This window comes from Echinops telfairi, unplaced genomic scaffold, assembly GCF_000313985.2.
Source record: "Echinops telfairi isolate 266 unplaced genomic scaffold, ASM31398v2 ScPeMD7_7469;HRSCAF=8507_1, whole genome shotgun sequence".
Lineage (NCBI taxonomy): Eukaryota > Metazoa > Chordata > Mammalia > Afrosoricida > Tenrecidae > Echinops > Echinops telfairi.
The window spans coordinates 99,930,352-99,932,633 of record NW_022111373.1 but is presented as its reverse complement, the minus strand read 5'-3'; the positions used below and the strand labels follow the sequence as shown (position 1 = coordinate 99,932,633).

Genomic DNA, 2,282 nt, shown 5'->3' with positions numbered 1-2,282 from the left:
TATAGTTTTGCGTTTTTCCCCTTCCACCCATTTTCTTTCTTACACTTTCAACCAAAACGCCCGCCCCCCTTCTAAATTCAAAATGACAACAAAACAAACTAAGAGCCTTTCCATGAAATTGCGGCGGCAGCAACGTGCGCGCGAAGGAAGTTCGTTCCTCGCGGCGACCCGTACTTTCGTCCTGGCGTCCGCCGGCGGCAACATGGCGGCGGCCTCGGTGTCAGTGGCGCTGAAGCAGACCTTGTGGGGCCGAAGGGCAGCTACTGCAGCTGCCATGTCCGTTCCCAGGGTTGCGACCAGGTAACAGAATTGTCGAGCTCTTTGCAACATCTTTTCGGGCCCTTGGTCTTCGGCGGAGGTTTCTGCTGGCAGCTTCTCGCAGGCCTCGGGGAAGCGGCCTCCGCGGCCCCCGGCCCCGGGAGAGGGGCTGCGAGCGGGGGTGCCGGCCCAGCGGGGGAGGCGTGGCTGCGAACCCGGGGAGAGGGCCGTGGTCTCTTGGAAGCCTGCGGTCTGAAGCGGGAGGAGGGTCTCCGGGGGCGCGAGCTGCGGCGGAGAGCCCGGCTCCCGCAGGGGAGGGGCTTCCTCCTTCGCACCGCCCTCCATCTTTCCGAACACCTGCTAGCCCCCCACGTACACGCTCGCACGTTCAAGGGTTTTCGTGATCTTGATGGTTTGGTCTTTTTTTGAACAGAAAGAGTATTTTCTTCATCAGGCAGCCTGGGAGGAAAAGTGGTGTGTGCCGTAATTCAGTGTGAGTTCAAAAGGTCACCGCACATAATCATAGAAGGTCATTTTGGAGACTGGTAGTCATCCTGGGAGGCTTCCCAGCTACCCTTCTATGAAAGCCTCAGAGTGATGCAGGGAGTTCTCTTGACTTTTGTCTTGCAGCATATTTTGCGATTTTTGTGATTTTTTTTTTTAACCTCATTCTCCCTCCATGCCCACATTTTCTCCAGTAACTGACAGCTCACACACCAGCATTTTTATCTATCACATACTATGTTTATCGTCTTATTTTCACGACCTGCTGGTATAAATGGAGTGTATTGAGTGACCACTGCACATTCTGGGGACTATATTAAGTGCTTAGAATAAAAATGAAAAGACGAGCTAGAGAAATATGAAGGAGGTAGGTAGTAGGAAGGGGGGGGTGATTAAAGATTGTAAAGTGAGTATAATCAAATGCTAATTAATTTAGTGTTATATTAAATAGAAAAAGGGAATTGAGATAGAATCAAGAGTTAAAGAGAAAGATTGTTTTGGTAGGCTGGTTTTAAGGTTTGAAATAGTGGGTGTTGGGTGGGGAAAGAAGGCAGTGTTAGTAATTTATGAACGGCTTGATGGTGATAGGTAGAGAAATGTGTATGAGAGAATGGAATAGCATGCAATATACACATAGAGGTGTTAAGATTGGAGAAAGGTAAATCCTAAGATCATAGGAAACTATGTGGGAAACTTGAAGAAAAAATACTTCAGTACTGTAACATACCCCATTGATTAACTTAGGGCTAGAATAGAAGGAGTAACTCAAGTTAAACATAATACATTTATTTGTCCACATCCAGGGCTGCTTAAACTTTTTCCACTCATGATTCCTTTTCTGTTGAGAAACTTATCACACAGGCAAGCACTGCCAGAAATACCTCTGATTTAGTACCTATTTGATTTTCAATTAATTTTTGGTCTTTGCATATCCAGAAACCTTTTACCGTTGATAAAATTTTTGTAGCCTCCATATTCAATTACACAACCCCATATGGGGTTGCAACCCACAGTTTCAGAAGCTTTGTTCTATGTCACCCTTTTGTTTTGTTTTTCACTCTAAGTGCCAGGCAGGGAAATTTTGTAACCCCTCTCCCTTACGTAATATTTCCTTTAGATACTCTCTTTTTCATGATTTGATGATAGTAAGGACCTGAAGTTGATTGGAAAGACTCAATTAACGGGTAATCGACATCTGAAATTTATTTTAGTCTAGGGTCTCTCAAAGCTTTTGCAAATGTGGTAACAGATCACTTGAGGAGTAAAATGAAGCAGAGTGGAACCAATAAGCCACATGGTAAGAGAGAGAGTGAGGAGCAAAGAGAAATATTGTAACAAACTATCAGTAGAGGACAGGGAGCAGTTAGCTGTTGACTTCTGTATTACTAGTGGTGTAGTGGTTACACATTTAGCAGTTCAAAACTATCTAGCAACTGCTCTGCAGGAGAACGATGAGCTTTCTACTCAAGTCACAGGATTAGCTCTTCCCTGCCCTACAGGGTCACTATGAGTCAGGATAG

At 45.6% G+C, this 2,282-nt stretch overlaps 1 protein-coding gene across 1 annotated transcript in view; it reads left to right on the top strand.

Annotated features, from left to right (window-relative positions):
- Nucleotides 1-202: 202 nt before the first annotated feature.
- NDUFS4 (NADH:ubiquinone oxidoreductase subunit S4) overlaps nucleotides 203-2,282 on the top strand; it is a 107,758-nt gene continuing 105,678 nt past the window's right edge. Inside the window, exon 1 of the mRNA XM_004703621.2 lies at nucleotides 203-300. Within this exon, the coding sequence (XP_004703678.1) occupies nucleotides 203-300 (98 nt within the window). The remainder of the gene's footprint in view (nucleotides 301-2,282) is intronic.